Raw genomic sequence first — 19,151 nt, forward strand, 5'->3', positions numbered from 1 at the left:
CCTGCCTTTTTGCAGCTCCCTTCAATCATTAATTTTGATTGTTGTATTGTGAATTAAGTGACTAGAACCGATTGATTAATGGTACCATCCAGACCTCTCCTGTGCCTGCTGGTGGAAATGGAGGGACTGGGGAGATCTGTGACAGGGAGGAACGTGTTCTTGTATTAACATCTTTTCAGTATTTTGGGCACGTTGTTGAGAATTTCTGTCAGAATTATTAAGTATTTCTTATTCCTGTTGCTTTACTAATCTGAGTGTTCATTTTGGTCCCATGTGTTTTTCATAATTTACAAAGCAGTGAAAGATTTCTCATCTGTCTTCCAGTGGAGTCAGAGAAAATTTATTGCCTGGAATAGGAAAATTCCCATATGGAGCCTGCCTTTGCCAAACTTTCTCTGGCCTGGTACCTGTAAATTCCCATTCTTTTTCCCAACATTTGCAAGAAATTCAGAGCAGGCACATGTGGATTTTTCTTTTCTTGTTACACACTCTTTCCATAGCTGACTGCTAATTGTTCTGCAATACTCTGCCTTTGTTCTAACCTTCTCTCATTCTCATGTTGAATGAGAATGTTCAGAGCTGGCTGACACGTGCACGAGTTGCTTCCTGGCCTGCTGAGCTCTGCTCTACAGGTGGAAGCTCCTTATTTGTGATCTTCATGGATCTGTTAAATTTTATTATGTAGAACATAAATTGTAAGTTTAGGGCTGCACTGGAGGGTTTGAAAGGTCATATGGGGAGATGCAGCTGGAATGTGAATTGGAAGTGCAGGAATACTGTTATGTCCTGCCCTAGCATACCTTCTTCCAGTGGAAAGAATGAGTCTGAAATATCTTATTGTTGTTCTTAACATGACAACTCAAGCAATTGAATTGGTGAGTTATTGAACAGTGGTGTTTTCATTTCAGGTACACTGGCCTAGGCCTGTAGGAGTTGTTGTCACGTTGACACACTGTGGCACCTTCTGTGTTCAGTGATGTGTGTTCTTCTCTCAGGAGTCACATGTGGGGAGGTTTAATGGTTACTCAGTCTGGATTTCAAATGGAGTGCAAAATTCTGCTACCAACAGTTAACTTGAAAAGACTATTTTAAAGCAGAAAATCATTCCAGTAGGGGTGTTGTTCTTTTTAGAGTTCTTTTGGAGATTACAGGAAACACAAGTTCTCTGTAAACTCAGGATGAGGTGAGCAGTGATGGGCGGTGGTGACTCATCTGCAGAGATGAGAAGGTTTTTATCTTTGACTTCTGTCTCAGTCCCAGTCCCAATATATACTCCAGGGTACCTAAAAGGAAACTTGCTGTAGGATTGTACCTGATTAGAACTGTTTTGCAGTTCTTGCTTGAGAGGTTTTATGTAGGCCAACAAGGGAGGAGGAGTGAGTAGAAGGGTCTGCCTCACTTTGCAGGGACAGCTGAATTTAAAACCTATTGGATAAACCATGACACTGAGTTAGGAAGACAGGTTTGTTTCTGAATTGTTTCAGGCTTTTCCTTCTGAATGAGAAAAATCTGACTCACCTCTAAGGTATTTTGGTTATCCTGGAAATAGTGAATCAACATCCACAGCTGCTCCTCCTCTTTATCCTTCTCTTGCATTCTTGAATGTTTAGTCTTCCTCAGTGCATGGAGGGAAGAGCTGGCACTTGGAGGCAAGATTCCTCCTCTCCACCTTAGGTCCTCTCACCTGTGGCTCTCGTGGGACTAAAAAATATCTCCAGTAGTCACTTCCAACTCCTCCTTGCCTGAGGCTGGCACCTAAGAATATAGATCTGCTAGAATAACTAGCAGAATTTAAAAGGACTTTAAAAGACAAGAATCCCAGGTGGTAAATTCCCTTTCCAACTTGATGTGAATTTGTGGCCAAGTTATAAATGTGCAGAAAATGAGACTTATGCATCTTAAACTAGAACAGCCTGTATGTACTTGCATAATAAGGTAGCCCATGAAAAACTAAACAGCAGGAGCTCCACTGGAGAACGTGGTAATTACAGCAGCTAATAAGGAGATGGAGTGATCTGGAGCTTCAGCAAAAGGCAGAGCTGGAAGGAGGAAAGTCTCATTTTTCCATTCCAGCATCACTGCTGACTTGCTGAGTGGCCTTAGGCAAGTGGATTGCCTTCAGGTGCTGGGGCTGTAGTGAACCTGTTCAGGAAGTGTCTGCTACTTCCACTGTCTTCACTAGAGACATACCTTCACTAAATAATAACAAGAATAATTACCTTCACTGAATAATGAGTGTTTTCACTGCAGCTGTGATAACCAGTGCAGATGGAGGGCACATGATACATTTGTAAAAACAGCAAAATTCTGCCAGAATATTGTGTATCCCAACTGTTGCTAGCACCACAGTGATATAAAAATTAAATAAAAACATAATTTCTGTTAAAGGTGCATAGTAGTGTCTTGCCCCAATAGGATATTGTGGGAGTGGACTGAGGAGTTCATGTTGCAGAGAGTATTTTGAAAATACACAATACTGTGAATTTGTTTTGTATTCTCACTCTGCATACTGCACTTGCTGTGTGCTTATATGGAGAAGTTCAGCTATTTTATTGATGATTGATTTATTATAGATTGGTATGTACAGAAACCAGTGCATAAGTCCAGTGTTAGGTGTGCTCTTTGGCAGTGCAAGATCTTAGCTCTTCAAACACTGCTTGCATTTTCATGTCCTTTCCACTTGGTTAATATTTCTGATGGAAAAAATAGTGTTGGAAAGCTATAGTTGTCAGTCATATGTTTTTTCTTTTCACAGCTTTTCCTGTACTGTTTGCCCTGCTGAGAATGGTTAATACTCCTCCCTCCCCACCCTTCAGGTTGTGTGTATGTTTTTGCATGTCTCATTTAGCATTTCTATTCTACAAGCAATTCTAATTGTTTCCCCAAAATAGAATGCCTTTTATTGCAGAGTGTAGCTCATTATACAGATGATGCTCAAGGACTTTATAAAATGAGAATGTGCCAAGAAAGCCTGCCAGGAATAAAAGCAGGAGTTGGTAGGGAGGTCCTTATCTCACATAAGTGTAAGTGCCTCAGTCTGGGACTCAGTCACTGCAGAGAAAGACTCCTCCAGCCTCCAGCCCTGTTGAGTTGTGTTGGCATCTGCCCTGCCACTGACTTGCAGTTAAGAAACAATAACAAGGAGACTCTTTTCCCCCTTTTAGCATAAGCGTGAAAAATGAGATGATACTTTGAAGAGAGGTACAAATCAAAGTTGTCCTGACAGCCTGGCCAGGATCACCGTGAAGCACAAGGAAGAGGAGCTGAGCTTCTGTCAGAACTCAGACAGTGAATTTCCTGTCAAAATCAATTACAGAAACTTTGCTGCACAAAGTTCCCGTTGTCTCTTGTGTCCATCAAAAGCACTGCAGCAAAGTTGTGCTGACAAAGCTGCTTGACAAGTTAAGAGAACAGCAGAAAGTTTCAGAACAGCTGAGGTAGAAAAATGGTGTGATGTTGATTTAAATCCCTTGCCAGATTTCCAGAACTAGTGTGAGCATAAGTAAAGGAAGTGGTTGTAGCTGCAGGTGAGGGTTCTGAAGGCTGTGCCTTCAGGAGGAGCAGGAATGTGGATGGCTGGCTGGGAGCCCTGCATGACTCTGCTGCTCTCAGAACTCAACTCCAGACAGACATCTCTCGAGTCTTGCTGAAAGCATTTGTCTGTCCCATCTGGTATTTCTTCTGCCCACAAAAGCACAGGCTAGTGCCCCTGATTAGCACTGGAGCAGGTTCCTCAGCGGGTCTTGAAGGGTTCTCTGTCACTGAAGGATTTCAGGACCTGACTGGACAAAAGCATAAATAACTTGGTGTGAACTGGGCGTTGAGCCTGCCTGGAGCAGGAAGCTGGCCCAGGTGACCTCTGTCGAGTTGTTCTCTGTGACTCTCACTAACTGATTACAAAGTCAGCCAGAAAAGGTATGTCTGCATAAAACCAGCACAGTTCTCCAAAACAACTTAATCCGTGACTCTGATTTAGTGACTCAGACGAGAAGAAGAATGAGAGAGTCCATTTGCCCAAGGAGCTGGGAAAGGAGCATATATTCAAAATGCATCTTAATTGGGGTATATCAGGCTGCATCCCAAGATGTGGCTTATTTAAAAGACAGATATGTTTTTACTTAGAATATGTACCTTCTCTGGCACCTGCACAGTAAACCATGGAGTCCTCACAACACTCTTAACCAGCCTTTGAGGGTCTGCTTATAACAGCTTATGATGGGGGAGAGTAAGGTGACTGAAAATGAAATAGTTGTGTGATTCTGAACTAATTGCAAATTGAGGGACTGGAGATCAGACAGGGAGGCCTCCCTTACAGTGCAGCCAGGACAGGGAAGTACATGCATTTTCTCTACTTTTGCTTGAACAGTATTTTTTATAGTTAATGGAGAGCTTTAATCATGGAGTTAATCTCAAAATTAAAATAAACTGGAATGTCAGATAACCTGTGCATTCTGAATTGCAGAAGCCACTGATGCTCATTAGTCAGACTGAAGCTGCAGTCATGTTTTGCAGAAGAACAAATAAAGAGAATCAAAAAATTAAGACTTCAGTTTTCTCAGCATTAATTTCTGGTGCCTGTACCTGCACAGCTGCTGCAGCCCCATTATCTGACTCATTACTTTGTAAGCCACTCTGAGATATTGTGAATGTGAACGCTGCTGTGTAAAGCCATATTTATTTCTGTAACCCCCAGTGCTCTGCACAGGCTTAAAAGCTCTCCCCTTCTCCCACATGACAGGGGGATGATGTGACTTAATGTGCCATATCCCTCGAACTGTGGATTGAAGAAAAACGACCTTGAACTGCGAGGCAGGCATTTACCTTGGAAAGCACTCCCTTAAATTTACCTGTCAGCTGGAGGCGGGGGGATCTCACCTCTGCACGGTTCAGAAGCAATGTCAGTCCAGCTGCTGGTTGCTCTGAGCCCACTGAGAGCTTGATTGCTGACCCAGGCCTTGTCAGTGATCACAGGGAATGTTGATCAGTGTGTGGTAGGAAGGAGAGTGTTTTTATTTCGGCCTCACAGACCATTAGTTCCAGCCCTGAATTTCCTGTGTCTTGATCATAGGGAAAATTGGAAATCTGTAATAGCATGAAATGTTATTTGTGTGTGCAGGAATAGACCCTGATTGGGGCAGATCTGGATGGAGGCTCTGTGAAGAGCAGTCCTTCCCCCTCGTGTCCAGTTCAGTTGTGTTTAGCACACCTTGCTGTCTCTTTACTGAAAATATTGTTGCTTTTGTAGGAGACATTTAGAGAAACTTTGCATTCTCTTTTACCAGTAGCCTCAGTACAGTGTAGATACCTCCCGTGCTGTGACAGTCCACTTGAACAGGCTGAGTCTGGGTAAGCAAAGCTGAACAGCTGTGGGAAGGGAAGGGGACAGTGCTGCTGAAGTGAGCTGGGCACTACACAGTATTTCAGGGGCACCACAATGTAAGATATTGAGCCATTGGAGTGTCCAAAGGAGGCAATGAAGGTGGGGAAGGGCCTTGATTTGAAGCCGTGTGAGGACACTGAGGGCACTTGGTGTGTTCAGCTGGAGCAGAGGAGGCTGAGGGGAGACCTCAGTGCAGTTCCAACTGCCTGGGCAGGGGCAGAGGAGGGGCAGGGACTGAGCTCTGCTCTGGGGGGACCAGGGACAGCAGCCAGGGAATGGCTGGAGCTGTGTCAGGGCAGGCTCAGGTTGGATCTCAGGGAAAGGTTCTTCCCCCAGAGGCTGGTTGGGCACTGACCAGGTTCCCCAGGGCAGTGGGCACAGCCCCAAGGCTGCCAGAGCTCCAGGAGGGTTTGGATGATCCTCTGGGGCACAGGGGGGGACTCTTGGGGATGGGCCTGTGCAGGGCCAGGGGTTGGACTGGATGATCCTTGTGGGTCCCTTCCAAATCAGTGTATTCTGTGAATCTGATATAATCCAGTGAGTTTGGTTTTGAGACCTCTAAAATCACAACCAGCAAATCTATAATCATGATTGAGTATATAATGGCATCTTGTCCACCTGAGAGTTTAAAAATGATGAGCAAGAAAAACATCTCCAAAGAGTCATTCAGAGTATGAGGGGACAAGAGTAAGGTCTCGAGAAAGGATCTGCCTTAATTGCAGTGTCCCCAATGGCCTTTAAACACTTTGGAAACTGGAAGTCTGCATTCCTGGCAGATGCAGGATTCCCACTCCCCTTTTGGGGATACTTTGCCCATTGAGTCATAAAACGTGGGAGCACTCAAGGCAACCTGCAGATGTGTGAGAGGAGAGCTAAGAACTGTGCAGGATGACTGAGGTGCTCCGTGCAGTGCAGTGGGTTTGGGATCTCAGGCAATGAGGAGCTGGGGGTGTTGGGAGCGTGAGGCCTAATCCCATTTATTCAATTACACGAGTGCTGCTTCCAGGAGAGTGCTTCAGGGTAGTGCTGGTGTCCAAAATATGAGACTTGGTAAAAGCATATGTGGCTTAGATTTGGGCACTTCTGCAAGGTTTTGCTTGATAATTAAGTTCTAACAAGCACATCCCCTGCAAGTCTGCCAGACCTGCCTGCTGAAAGCAGCACTGAGATCAGACCCTTCAGCATTAAACTGTATTGGCAGTTTTCTGCAGGGCTGGATCCCAGTTTCCCTGAAACACTTCAAATGTGGTGCCAGTTGTCTCACTGAAATCTGGAGCCCTATTTCTGTGTCCAGCTCTGGACTCCCATGGCCCGTGAGAAGCCACCAGGGCATTGGCAGCACTGCCTCGGGTGTAGGAAGGGTTAGAAATGGGTACAGTCCATAACATGTGGAAATTTCTGTACTCTTGAGGAAGTATCTCACCTTATTTACATTTATACTGACCTTTTCAGAGTTTTCTATAGGCATGAACAACCTCCACAGTAAATGTCAGCCTCTGCTTAGAATCTTTTACACGGGTAGTTTTAAGCTCAATTTTTAATTGCATAATATTACCATAAGAAAGCTGCATTGACATTGAAAACTGTCCTAGACAAAATGGCTATTGGGTTGGGATCTTTTCAGTATTTTAACAACAATGAAGTGGTTTCAAAGAAGCTGTCAGGGTTGCTTTGAGGTAGTGGCTGCTGTGGCTTTGTTGTAAAATTTCTCCTGTGATTTCATGGTGGTTTGGGAATGCATGCCATTGCTGTGGGATGGTGAAGATGGGGCCAGGCTGCAGTTGGATGCTGTGTAATGTTCCCCTTTGCCTCTTGAAAAATGCCTGTGTGCTCCCTCTATTCATTTCAGCTAAGTGTCTCATTCATTGCCACACGCTGGGGCCCCAATCTCTTCTCTTCTTCTTTTTAATTTGCATATAGATGTATTTGTGGCTGTATTATGTGTGTGTGTTGGGCCAGCTAAGGCTTCAGGGAGCTACTTCTCTCCAGATCATGTTGTCCTATCTCACATTCTAGTCCAGATTTAAGTTTTATAGCAAGACCTGTGTTTCCAAAAAAACCTTTAATTCTGTAGGCAGAGCTGTTTTTGTGTTGTTTCTGCCTGTGATTGTCTGATATTCAGGCAGTACACCAAACAGCAGGCAGGTTTTCATTTCATACAAACTTGCCTGGTTTTCCAAAAAGCTGCAGAGAATGGTTGGCAGAAAGGGCAGGAGTATCCATTCACTCCACACCTTCGATGTGGTGTGTCCAGTGTGTCCCAGTTCAAATGAAGGAGGAGCAGCAGCACTTTCTCTTGCCTTCCATCATCTCTGGTCCCTGCCTGGATATGGTGCTTTGAGGACAGGTGCAGAATCTCTGTTCTTGAAGGCATTAAGGTTTCTGGTTTACACTGAAATCCAGGAGAATTCAGTACCCAAATACTGTACCTTAAAAAACTGGGCTGTAAGGTCCATTTTTTGTTAGAGAAGTTGAAGAAAACCTTCTGTTCGTGCTGCTCCCACTCTGGCCTGACATTTATTTGACATTGAAAACATCAAATTCTTTTTCTTGGATGCTTGGGAGATACTTGCCTGACAGCAGTGCAGTGACTGTAATTGAGACAGATTAGAGGCACTGGGCTGCCTTTGGGTGCATGAGGCAGCTTTCATGAAATGGAGAGAGGAATTGAAACACACTTTTGACTTTGGAAGCTCGAGCAGGAACTAATTAGCAATTTCAGGACACAAACAGGAGGGAGTGTTTGGGTTGGCATATAATAAATTATTTATTAACGTGAGGGAGTCTTTCCATATGGCAGTTGCTTATAAAATGCTTATAAAGGCAAGACTGCAGGACTTGCCTGTAAAGAACCAAACAGGCTTCGGTCCCAGTGCTGGTGATTGGGAACCACTGACCTTTCATTTCTGCAGGCTAAGACTGGCCCTGCTGGCTTCTGCTCAGCTTGGGTTCTGATAAGCTTTCCTCAAAAAAAAGATGAGTTGTTTATACCCAAATATTTCCTTCCTGCTGGAATGTATTTTGAGATGTTTCATGTTTCTGTGAGGGTAGATCCACTGGAGAATAGAGAGATTTATTCTTCCTCCTTATTTGAGGAATTCAAGCTGTGGAGTTCTGCAGCCCTTCACTGCCTTAAGCAGACAGGCCTCTAACGAGCAGCTGAATTGATATGAGTAACCAAATACCTGTGTAATGGCTTATGACCATTTATGAGACTTTATATAAAAATCATGATGAGAGGTGGAGGTATAATAAGACTCTGTGAAGCATGAGTAACCCAGAAAGAAGCTTTCAAATTGGCTTCTAAGCGGAGTTTGGTGTCTGAAAGATTTGGGTGTTTCCTTGAACTTGTTTTTCCCTTGGCACTGAAGATAAAACTGAGACAGGCTGGGAGAACCTGAATCAGGGGTGCTCTGATGGGCAGGGCAGGGCAGAGCAGAGGGCCCTGGGCAGCAGGGGTGCTCTGAAGTGCAGGCAGTGGAAGCCCCCCAGTCCCACCCTGCCAAGGCAGTCCTGTTGCTGTGCATTCCCGAGCCATGGAGGGTTTGGGGTTGCCCTGCTGGCTGGTTTTAGTGCCAGCTCCCCAGTGCAGAGAGAGGCTGATGGCAGGAGGTGCTGGGGATCTGGAGCAGTGTGGCTGCTGCACCCAGGCAGAGCTGGTCTCTGGCTGCAGTCACCCCTGACCCAGCCAAGGAGGGTCAGCACTTGGTGGGACCATACCCAGCCTCATCCAGTGCATTTCATCCACTCCCTTGGGGACAGGAAAGAAGGTACTGGGTGTTCTGCAGAGGTAAGAAACTTCTCTCTGCTTTTTCCACCTTTCTTGCATAACTCTGAGGGGGTGTGGATATTTATCTAAACAAGTATTAACATGCTGCAGGGGTTTTATTTTGCCATGCAGCTGTAGAGTTTCTTCCTTTGCTGTGCTTCCCAATTTGCTGGCATTTTATGACAGAAATTTTATAAAGCTGTTCAATATCTAAACAGTTCTGAATAATGTCAGAACCTTTGAATAAAATAAATATATTTAAGTGGCATCTGGAGCCAAGAACTAATGCATGATTCCTTTTGCAGTAAGCTTTCCTCTGCAGACAGGTTTCTACTACTGAGCTGGGAGGAAACTAAAAGCTCATTAGCTTTCTGGAGTCAGAGCAGCTGATTGGCATCTGGAACTGCAAAGCTGAGTTTTACAGGGGCTTGAGGCCAAAAATGGGCAATTTGGAACACATGATCCATGGTTAAACACACACAGAAGACCAGAAGAAAGAAAATGGTAGGTTCAGGCAGCCACAAGTTAAAGGAAGAAGTCCCTTAACAATGCTGTTGATTTTCAGTGATGACTGTAGTTCTGAGGCAGTTTTGTGTTACGAGGCTCTTGGACTTATTGGTAAGATACTGACAGCAACACATTGTATTTTATTACTGGATGTAGCTGTGGTGTAATTTTTTTTTAATGTGCTTCAGGGGATCACTCAGTATCTCTCTCTTTAATAAACACATTTTGTACACTAAGCTCAAACCTGCTGATGGTTGGGCTGGACAATTAGGCATCTGCCCTAGTCATGGGGTCTCTCCAGCTGCATCCCATGGCAGCTGGGATCAGAAAGCAGGGTGTGCTTTAGGGGCTGGAGGTTGAGCTTGTAAGGAAAACATTTTTTGCCTCGTTTTGGTTTTCTCAGTTTAAGGAAAAGTCCCTGAAAACACGTGTTCTGGCATGGGTACAGGAATGCACAGTTGTAAAAGCATGTTTGTTTATATAGTATGAAAATTAATAATTTTCCTCGAGTTCCCAATCCTCATTAGCTTTGCCAGCCATCTTTCTGTTTCTCTTTTCCCTTTGGGAAAGCTTGGCTAAATGGAAAAGATTTGAAATATGCTCCAAAAAGCAGTGGATTCAAGCCTTACCAAGGCAGAGAGTAAACATGTTCTAGCTTAGAGATTCCTGCATTTAAAACCTTTCCCTGTTGGGAAGAAAGCTCTGTTTCCCACCTGCTTGGACCAGGTGAGGCTCTCTGTAGTGTTGTCTCGTTCCCGCGTTTCCAGAGTGGCAGTGGGGAGGTGATCTCTGGCAGTGCTGTGGGTTTGCATTGTTGTGGCACTCCCACAGTTCTTGGCTTGGGCTTGCACTCTGAGGACAGCACCTTACACGGTCCCGAGCCTGTGCCTTTGCTCCTGGTGTTGCTGGCCCAAGTGCCAGGGGCCCAGGTGCCAGGGCCAGCCAAGCTGGGCAGGCTGGGCAGTGTTCTCAGCTCCGGCCTGGACTGTGCAGGCCTTGCAATTGCTCTCTGGGGCTGAAAGGAGGAGTGACAAAACAGAAGCTGTTTGGTGACACAGACAAGAGACACCCCTCCGGGTGTGTGAGCAGTCACCAGGCACTGCCATCTGGGTCCTTTCAGGGAGGAGAAAGGAAACCAGTCAGTCATGTAATTGTGGGCCCTCCGAGGCAGGAGCAGGCACAGCAGCCCCCGTGGTCGGCAGGAGCAGGCACAGCAGCCCCCGTGGTCAGCAGGAGCAGGCACAGAAGCCCCCGTGGTCAGCAGGAGCAGGCACAGAAGCCCCCGTGGTCAGCAGGAGCAGCAGCAGCGCCGGGATGCGAGAGAATAAGCGTGGATGTTTGACCTTGTCACTGTTGTTCTGATATTCCTGTGATGTAGCAGACAGCATCTGGAAATTCAGGTTTTCCCTCCCAGGGAAACATAACCTGATCAATGCCACACTTGGTATTGATCTCGTGTGCATGGGCCAGATTGCTGTCTGGTTAAGAAGTCCCCAGTGCCATGCAGATCATCCCTGTGCCCAGCTCCTTCTGCTCTCGGCTGTCAGAGGTGTGAGCCCAGCCAGAAGGAGCTTCCCTGGAGGGAGCAGGCAGGATTGCCCACGTCCAGGAGCATTGCTCTGCTGGCATATTGATCTGCTGTCAGGGAGATCACCAGCCTGATAAGCCTAAGCAGCCTTTTGTCTTAAAACACTGTAGTGTTTGACACAAGAGTAAGGGACAACCAGTAAGAAAGACTACCCTAGACACAGCATTTCTGCAGGAGGAGTGTTCACTCCAGCTTAGTCTCAGGTCTGCCTGAGTGGCAGGAGCACTGACCCTCTGCACAGCTGGCAGTGCCACACAGGGAAGCCCTCCTGAGCTGGCACAGCTTACATATGTGAGCCAGGATTTTGAACCAAGCCCCACTGTGAGCTGTTGCAGTGGTGCTGCAGGGCCTGGGCTGCGTTCTGGGAGCTTGCAAACACCGTGGTAAGCTGATGGTAGGATTGTGTTTGATGTGTAGCTCACAAAGCAGAGACTCCTGCGTGTATTCTGAGGACATGAGAGGGGAGAGAATGTTATCTAATGTTTGATTTTTAGATACAAATTACATTTCAAAACAGACTTACTTTTGGAATAATGGGATTGTCCTGTTCCTTTCAAAATAAAATGCATTCAGTAATCACTGAAATAAATAAAAATAACTTCAGATTAGAGGAACTGGCAAGAGAGCAAGTGTTAACATTTCATGTACTGTACTGAGAGTCTCCAAGGTCAGATGCAAGTCTTCTGGGATTAGGGTAAAGAAAGCTATTTACATGCACTCTCCATTTTAATCATTCAGCCAAAGGGCTTAATGTTAACTCCGATCCAAAGCATTGTTTTTTGTAACAATGGTGTTTCTCAAAAAACCCAAATAAAAAACATTGCCAAAGGTGACCTACAAATGCTTCCATGTGCTGCAGTTCACCCCCGTGCCTCCTCTCCCTGTCAGTGCACATCTTCAGCAGCTCTCCCATCCTGCCTCGGCCTGGCTGCCGGGGATTCCCTGCCCTTCCCTTCCTGGCAGCCCCTGGTGACAGAGCATTCCCCGTGGAACCAGCAGCTTGGGTAGTGCTCCAGTTATCTGCAGCAACTTCCAGATCCTTATTAAGTATTGGTCCTCCAGAGCCTCTGCAGCTGATTAGTGAGGAGAGAAGGCAGTTAACAGCATATCTCCAGTTGCCAAGAGACTTAGCTGCATATGCTTGAAAAAGACTTTGTATTGGGCAGCCTGTCAAACACTGCTGGGAGAAGTGCTGCTTGCAGGTCCTTTGGAAAGGGAAAACTGTATTAGCTTTAAAATGTGTGCTCACAGAAAACAGAAGTGCTGGAACTCACACAAGGTCAAAATGGGTTGTGTTTAATTGAGCCACCTCTCTGTTGAATTGCATATTCTTTGGATATGAAGTGGAATATAACCAACCTTTTACAAAGCGTGCTCTGTAAGAGAGGGTACTTTGATGACAGCTTGTACAGCTTGGGAAATGTAAAGAATAATAGAAATAACAAAAGACAGTTTGCTTTCCCAGGCACCCCTGTTTCTCCTGCACTCCCTTGCCCTCCCGTTTCCTTTCCTTGCTGCCTTTCTGTCTTCCCTGCAGTCAGCCCTGTGTTGTTTTTTTGCATACCTGCACACTTGGTAGTGCTGGTAACATTCCTGTTACATCCTTTGGGGTGGGGGTTTGCTTGCTTCCCTTTATAACTAGCATGCCATTAGTGCTTTCATTGTGGGAGTATGTGGTAAGCTGGGAAGAGTTTACATCATTTTAGAGCTTTTGTGTGACTTAGTAGATTAGTTGGAAAGGTCACACACTGTGGTGTTCATTTGCTAAATGGAAAAACTCTTCTTAAGCATTCCCTCAAGCCTGATTTGAGTCTCATGTGTCCCATATTATTCTGTGGTTCTTTTCAGTATTATTCAAAGGCTGTTCTGCCTGTCTTCAGAGCTCCTGCTCAGTGGTGGATGCTGCATTCGTGATTGAATCTCTGCAGTGAGTGCCATCGCTGTCCTGACTTGCACTGTACCTTGAAGTGAAAGCCACAGGGACTGTTCAGAACTTTCCCCCTGTTATTTTGTGTTCATTGCTTGCAGTTTGCTGTGCCTCAGCTGTGTGACACTCAGTATTCTGCCTGTCTCTGCACTGAGCTGCATTCTCCAGTAGCCATGCCAAGGCTCTGGCTCTCGGAGCTGGCTGTGTCCTCGCTGCTGTTAAGCCTTTCAATTAGAAGAATCTTGCAAGTTTATGTTGGCATTCAAGCTGCTTTGAGCACCGGGTGCTGAAACACAGCTACAGATGGAATGGAGCTGATGGGTCAGGTTTTTTAGGGATCTGATTACTGGTTTTGTAGAAGTAACCAGTGGCCTCCCCAGCCTTCTGTGGGGTTTTCCATTGCTCTGCTGTGAAAGCACAGCACGGAGTGAGGCGTTCAGAGAGGGCAGGGTTGAACTGCCGGCCTGCTTTGCTGCTCACATGTTCTGAAAACATTTCTGTAGCAGATAATTCTGAGCTCTGGTGTACGACTGGCAGACAATGGAGTGCACAGGCTGGGATGAAGGTACCAGCCGGCTGTCAGCAGAGGGCAGGAGTCCAAGGGCTGCGGAGCTTTCCTTTTGTGCAGAAGCTAATTGTTCGTTTCTTTTACTGACGTGATTCTTTACTTTTTTTTTTTTTTCTCTTTTTTTTCTTTTGGCTCACAGCTTCCTGGTTGCTGAGGGAGCTGCTTTCTTTACTCTGCAAAGTCTGTTAGTAGTGACCTTGCGGGCAAGGCGCGTTCCGGGCTCCTCTCGCTCCATCTGCCGGTCGCTGCCGCCGCTGGGATTGCCCAGCACAGCAGCCCCTGAGCTCCCCGGCCTGCCCTCCCCTCGGGGCTGGGGCACGGAGGGCACCTCTGGCTGTGGTGGCATCCCAAAAGGAGTCCGGGTGGTGCTGCACCCTCTCTGCGCTGGGGACCCGAGTGCAGTAAGTGAGAATCAAACCACTGGTGGGCACCTGCCTGTGCCCACTGCAAGCATGAGTTGCTGCCAGGGTTCACTTAAGTGTTGGTTTGGTTTTTCTTCCCCCTAGGATTAGACATTGTTGTTTCCCTGCAGTGTTGCCAGCATCCTTCCAGCTTCTTATGAAATTTGCCACTGTTTTACACAGCAGCCCAGGGGGTTTGTATAGGAAAGGAAGCAGCCTGTTTCTGCTGCAGCAAATCTCTCATCTGACCAGTGTACATGTGTGTGTAATTTCCTGTGCCTGTAGGAGGGGAATAAATCCTAAATGGAATGGGTGGTGAAGGGGGATAGATTTAGCAGCCTTGCTCCAGGGGGAGTTGTCTGAAGTTGGGCTCAAGCAGGTGTATCAGGGATGGGCACCTGGTGCAGTGTCCTGTGTTCTTGCCAGAGTGGAGCTGAGGACAGGCACAGGATCAGCATTGCCAGGATGAAAGCAAATAGTTTTGTGGAGAAGATAATCCAGAACTGCTGCATCATTCTCATCACAGGGACTGAGGGTTGAAGGGATGGAGATGGCTAATCAGCCCCAGCTCATTCCTCAGGTGTTTTCAGGACCGACACTGCTGTCTGTGCTGTCACTGTTCTGTGGGCAAGTGGAGGATAATCCACGTGCCACCTCCTGGTAGTGGAGCCTCACACAGAACTAATCCATTGGCCAGTTTTTAGCAACTCTGCTGTGAAGAAGCTCATCTTCCTTTTTCTCAGAAAGATGGGACTGGTGGAGGTGAGTCTCAGTGGAAGCTGTTCCTCTGTGACAGGGCTGTGGTCGCTGGGGGATGCTCAGACCCTGCTCACAGTGCCATCAGTGTTCCAGGTGTGTCTCTGAAAGGCAAAAGCTGACACAGGGAACTTGTTTACTCTGCAGTGAAAAAAAAAGCAATAAATGACTTATCTCTGTGCTTTTCCAGGAGGAGACAGTGTAGATTCCAACTCAGCACAAATCCATAACTGATGGAAAAGTTTCATTTATTCGAGGGAAATTATCTCTTTAAGGGCAGTGCTGAGTCTGGGCTGTGATTAAAACAGCTTTTTAAAGACCAAGAAAAACAGTGGATGTTGTTGTCATTTGATGTATTATCTATCACTAAGGACCCTCTTTCCTCATTTTCATTAAAAAAAATGGATATAGGCAGTTAGCCATATATTGCATAAAAGTAGCATTACCTGAAAAAATAATTAAGATGATCTTGAAATTAAGGAAATCAGTTTTGAAGAGAAGCAGGTGCTTAATGGAGGTGAGACCAGCTGTGCTTCCAGGAACGTGCTTGAAACGCTTCGTGGAAAAATGTTAGAGGCCTCCCTGCAACACTGGAAGGAAATTTACAATAATTCAGACAAATTGCATCCTATAAATAGCAGAGCTGGATTCATTAGGACAGGAAGCAGATGGAGAAAATATGAAACTTGTTTGTTTCTTTTTAAGGCACTATAATGCTTATGAGAAGTGTCAGGTTGCTGTCAATGAGGGGAAACCCTCCAGTGCAGCAGTAACTTGCTCACTATTAGGTTCTCATCCCTGCTAATGAGCAGCATCCATGAGGGACATTCTTCAGACTTGGCTGTAGCAAATCCTGCTGCCTTTCTCTGGCAGAGCCAGGCTGACAAAAGTGCTGCAGTGCTGGGAGATGCAGCAGTGAGGGGAGCAGGGGAGACAGGAGGGAGGCTGGAGTTCCCTCTGTGGTGTGTAGCCCTTGCTGACTCCGTTTAAAAGAGATGCCAACAGGTCAGAGGCATAAATATGGTTGGAAAGGAGGATGTGTGGAGTGAGGTGGGAATCATCCACCAGCTGGCTGAGCTGTGCCCCAAAGCAGGAAGGTACTGGTAGTTGGCAGAGCAAATGCTGTGCATTAGTGAGAAGGTGAAGGCATTTTTGAGATGCTCTTACATTAGTAAGTAGGAAAAAGGAGAGGCTTTCATGCATGGAGAGAGGTAATGACAGGGAGCAGGGGGAGGCGTGACTGGAATGCAGCTGTGACCGTGGGAGGGAGGCAGAGGTGAGAGGGTTGGAGCATCCTGGTGTTCACACACAGGAGGTGCTGAAGAGGGAAGAGTGTCCAGCCAAAAAGAATGTGCAGACTGACAGAAAGAAGAGTGTCCAGCCAAAAAGAATGTGCAGACTGACAGAAAGGGCCCATCACAGCCTGCATTTAGGTAACAGCACGGGGTGAACATGTGGGGCTGTGCCAAGTTGTAGGTGGGCACTGTAAAACAGGCTGGCTGAACAATTGCATCCTGGGGAACCACAGGCGGGTCTGAGCTCACATACAGGAGCAGCAAATGTTCTGTATGAACATCATCTGTTAATGAACCTGCCTTCTCATCTCTTCTGCTGATCTGATTTATGTTTCAGCAAAGCTTCCCTAAAAGATAACAGTGTCAAAATTCCAGCAGGCTATCCTAAGAGGTTTGAAGTGTCAGTGTTCAGGAAAGGAACACTGTGTGCTTATCAGCAGTGTTTTTTCTTGAGGAGTTCTTAGATTGCCAATTCACCTTGTGAAGTGGCAGGGGAAAAAGGTGATATGAAGGTTGTAGTGGAGTCAGATAATCACAGCCTTACTCGAGGAATGGAGAAAAGCTGTGCAGCTGCTCATGCCTCATGGATTAAGTAACGACAGTTTTTCCTCTGCATTCAGTATAGAGGGCAGTGATCCCAGTGCAGGGAGAGGACACTGGAGAAGAGGCAGGTCGGTGGTGTGGCTTGGCAGGATGCCTTTGGGATTGCCACCTGTTGCAGTTGCACATATCTGTGGGGTGTGGTGTGTGGCACACAAGCTGTGGCAGTCCCAGCAGTCCCAGCCCTGGAGCAGGTTCACTCTGCAGTCACTGGAGGAGGGTGCAGGATGCTGGGCTGGGTGTGAGAGCCTGAGCACAGAAAGCAGGAGCCAGCACACGGCACCTTGTGGATCCTCATACCTACATCAGTTTTTTGGTATGGAGCAAAGAAACCCTTGGCTAATTAAGTGTGTTTTCTTATTTTCAGTGGGATAAGCACCCCCTGTATTCCCAGGGTTTGACACAGCCTGTGTTCATGGGTGGTGTTGTACAAGGTTTAAAGTAGTGCTGAGTTCTGAGACCTTGACTCACATAGCCCCACAGCAGTAACTGCTATGAAGAATGTGGAGAAGCAGATTTAAAACCAAGGCTTTAATTTCATAAAGCCTTTACCAAAAAAGAATTTTAAAAAGGAAAAAAATGATAGAATATCCACAGGATGGGATAGCACTGCTTAGTTTTCTTGCTTGTAGGTTTGATCTGAGATGTCTAAAATATGATAATCTGTGATACATGCTGAAAAATATGTATATGAGAGATGGGTGATTTTTGAAAAGCAGGTACTGAAGAGAGGAAGTGATTTGTGTTTGTAGGTTTTCTGTCTTCCTAGTGGAAAACTTGCTTTGAATTATGTTCCACTTCTAGGACAGCATCTAGGGAGGTGAAAAACATCCTTTTCATGTGTACAAATAATAATCAAAAAATTTTTCTGCTCAAAACAAGCTTCAGATTCCCTCTTTGCCCAAGTTCCTTCACACCTTTATGCTTTCTTTGATGTCATGTTTTTCTTGAAATCCTTCCCTAGGTAATGCCTGCTGAACCTTACTCAGTGCAAACAGCCCAACAGCCACCAAACCCCCCACAGTGCCTGGACATGAGGCTGTGTTGACCACAGTTGCTTGTGCCTTCCTGCCCTCACCAAAACACTTTGGGGGGGGTCAGCTTTTTGTTCACACACTCCAAACAGCACCCAGTGTGGCCATCCTTTAACAGGGTGCTTGGCATGCTCTGCCCTCTCTGATGCAGTGTCTCATGCTGCACTTGGTGGAGAAAGATGGATAAAAATTGCTTCACATTATGCAGCAACTTGGAATTATGAAGCTATTGTCTAACCACCCCCTTTTTAATGTGGGTGGATGGGCAAGTCCTAATCCTGTGGATGAGGAAGTCAGGGCACGGATGCTCCTGTCAGTCACTGAGCATCACAAAGGAAATGGGTGCCCAGGCTGGGGATAGCTCTCATTGCTGTCATGCTTAACTGCAGAGCTGATACAGTGACTCTGGGACAGGCAGGTGACAGGTGTGTCTGTCTCAGCTCCCAGTGTGGTACAATACCAGAGCATTTCTTTACTGAATATTTGAGCTGGAATCAGTGTCTCTCCTTGCCCCTCCCAGCTGGGGGTTCTAGTCACTTGGACATCTTGCCTCTGTCGTTGTCCCCTGTGTGCAGAGGGGGTGGCTGATAGGATGGTGTAGCTTGTTCTCCTTGGCCCTGCTGTTTATGTCTCCAAAGGCAGGGAGAGAGATTTGAATGAAAACAGGAGTGCAGGGTGAATTTGCAGCCCAGTCTGGAGATGCAGTAGGAATTGTTGCAGGCAAAACTTGTCTCTTGTCACCTTGTCATTATATGCATGCTAGGCAGTGTGTAGATAGCACAGATTTCAGAGAGAATTGTCAGCCTGAAGACAAGCAAAGGGCCCTGCAGCCCATGGGAATGTTCTCTGCAGGAGTTGCTGTCTCTGCTGTTTTCCACAGCTGTGGATGGAATGTCCTGGATGTGGTAGAAGCCCTTCTTCCTGTGGGGCAGCAGCTTCCTCTTGGCTGTTCTCTTATGTGGTTAAATACAGGTATGCTCTGTGCTTGTTCATACATTGTCTTCTCTGCTTCTCTTGCTTCTGTTCTCCTCTCCCCCCCTGCAGGCTTTGAGTTACTGTACCAGCCAGACGTGGTCCGACTGTACCTCTCCATCCTCACTGAAAGTCAGAACTTCAACACTCTGGAAGCTGCAGCAGGAGCTTTGCAGAATCTCAGTGCTGGCAACTGGACGGTGAGTGCAGCCTTCTCTGCAGTCTCTTGGTTTCCTTTCTGTGAGTAAAGAACAAAGCAATGTCCCTGTAAGGGCACTGGTATATTTGCATCTCCTTTAAAAAGAGGGAGGTGGGAAAGCCAAAGAATTTATTTCCATTTGCTCACTAAAGATG

General features: G+C 46.3%; 1 protein-coding gene across 13 annotated transcripts in view; it reads left to right on the forward strand.

The window, feature by feature from the left end:
• Positions 1 to 19,151, forward strand: part of ARVCF (ARVCF delta catenin family member) — a 238,427-nt gene that overhangs the window by 201,352 nt on the left and 17,924 nt on the right. For all 13 annotated transcript variants that reach the window (XR_007900049.1, XM_051769102.1, XM_051769099.1 and 10 more), the window contains one exon: positions 18,870 to 18,997. Coding sequence is in view for 12 of the 13 variants with exons in the window: in XM_051769102.1 (XP_051625062.1) it covers positions 18,870 to 18,997 (128 nt within the window). In the remaining variant the exon portion in view is untranslated. The remainder of the gene's footprint in view (positions 1 to 18,869; positions 18,998 to 19,151) is intronic.

This window comes from Manacus candei, unplaced genomic scaffold (assembly GCF_025592945.1).
Source record: "Manacus candei isolate 608988 ecotype Guabito, Panama unplaced genomic scaffold, ASM2559294v1 h1tg000103l, whole genome shotgun sequence".
NCBI classification, from domain to species: domain Eukaryota; kingdom Metazoa; phylum Chordata; class Aves; order Passeriformes; family Pipridae; genus Manacus; species Manacus candei.